Source organism: Dichomitus squalens (genome assembly GCF_000275845.1).
Source record: "Dichomitus squalens LYAD-421 SS1 unplaced genomic scaffold DICSQscaffold_85, whole genome shotgun sequence".
Taxonomy (NCBI): domain Eukaryota; kingdom Fungi; phylum Basidiomycota; class Agaricomycetes; order Polyporales; family Polyporaceae; genus Dichomitus; species Dichomitus squalens.
The window spans coordinates 844-2,543 of record NW_006766967.1 but is presented as its reverse complement, the minus strand read 5'-3'; the positions used below and the strand labels follow the sequence as shown (position 1 = coordinate 2,543).

The window sequence follows — 1,700 nt, the reverse complement described above, 5'->3', positions numbered from 1 at the left end:
AGAGAGAGTGCTGTCCACCGGGAGTCGACAGGCCCTGGAGAGGGACGCGGGTCCGTATACATGTCAACGCGACGAACAGTTGAGCAACTATTGATGTCTAGGCGGTTCCGCACACATGTTCCTTCCAATGAAGCCGAAGCGTCAGAGCGTTCCCCAAAAAGGGCTCATTCATGGGGGGAGAGGCTGGCTAGTGACGCGCTGGTCGGGGATACGAACATGGTCGGCGGCTTCAATGCTCGGACTGGGTTTCCTTCTCGCCGGAGCTATGTGCCGTGGACTGCAAGACGGTGCGTCAAGCTCGCATATGAACCGGCGGCCCTACCTCACCTCTTCTTGCAGAACGGAGCGGAAAGCGCATGCTGATGAGGATCAGTCGCAACTTCGCCTTGTGAATGAATGATCAGCAATTCGCTGAATGTACGGGGCCCCTCGAGCCAATGTAAGCCGCTGTTTTCTGGTGCTCTCCTTCATCCCTATAGCTCGACAACGTCGAGAAGGCTCGTATCCTTCTTGTGGCACGATATAACGCCCACAGCAAGCACGAACCAAAGTCGAAAGTCAAGGAGTGGCGCTAAGATCCTGAAACACACTGCAGGTAACGGAGAAAAGAAGGACGTGGCGAGCACGTCTGTGAGCTTGAGCCGACAAACGGTCAGCAGGCAGCAGAACAGGTGATGGGTACGCTCGTTAATGTATGTACGGAGCGCTGGCGAGTGCACACGAGCCTAGACACTTGAGCGGTGTGCTTGCCGCCCAGAGTATGTAGGTGAGCACCTTCACATTTCTCGAACATACGGGCAGGCATACAACGTTGTGAACAGAATCGACTTTCTACGCCGAACGACGCGGATTTGACTCTAATGACCCTAACATTTCCTGTGCATTTGTCGCTCGTGCTGACATTTACCACTACTTCTCGCAGGACCTCCAAGTTGTCCCCGCTTTCAGTCCAGAATTGAAAGACGGCGACATCCTCTGCTCCGCCTCCGCGCTGTATACAGTCGGGTATCCTCCCATCATTGGCAGTCCCCCACTGTGACCAGGATACGCTACAACTGGACTGCCAGGGTGCACGGAATAACCAGCATTATTCTCATACACTGGCGCCTGGGTCGCAATCGCGAGGTTCTGGACGCGGCCTTCTGGACAATGCCTCCTTTTGTACACCTCGTACGCAGCGCGCCGCATCTCCTCCCGTGCCTCTTTTCCACCCTTACAGCTGCACGCCGTAGGCAACTTAAGACAGATCTGGCATCGGATGAAGTCTGGGATGGGCTCTTCGCCGTGACGTTCTACGACTTGATCAGGAGCGCTGAAGCTGGCTATGGACCGCGCGGGGGCAGGGCGCCCGTGAACTGATCCTGGGGAATATACGATGGGAAATCGTGACTGATACGGCGCATGATAAATGGGAGTCAACCCGGGGTGGTCCTGGGAGTAGTTCGCCTGATCAATGGCATAGGGCGTATACTGGCCATGGACGTATGCATCCGGCAAGATGACGCCTACATTGCCCCCTTTGGATGGAGAGGAACAATTGTTCGAGGAAGCGTGAGGCAGCATGCAAGGAGGCGCATGCAGTGGTGGCGAAGACGGGTAGGGAGAAACCGGAAGCTGGAAAGGTGAGCGAGTGCAATCGTAAGGAGATTCTGTCTGAGTCATCGTGCGAGTCGTCCAGATGCTATCGAGAAAAGTGCTGA

At 55.5% G+C, this 1,700-nt stretch overlaps 1 protein-coding gene across 1 annotated transcript; it reads left to right on the top strand.

The window, feature by feature from the left end:
- Nucleotides 1–216: 216 nt before the first annotated feature.
- On the top strand, nt 217–575 carry DICSQDRAFT_175140 (uncharacterized protein; the record flags this gene model as incomplete). The annotated part of the gene is made up of 3 exons (XM_007371017.1): nt 217–287; nt 340–388; nt 480–575. The coding sequence occupies 3 exons, from the start codon at nt 217–219 to the stop codon at nt 573–575; spliced, it is 216 nt and encodes a 71-aa protein (XP_007371079.1).
- Between the last annotated feature and the right edge of the window lie 1,125 nt (nt 576–1,700).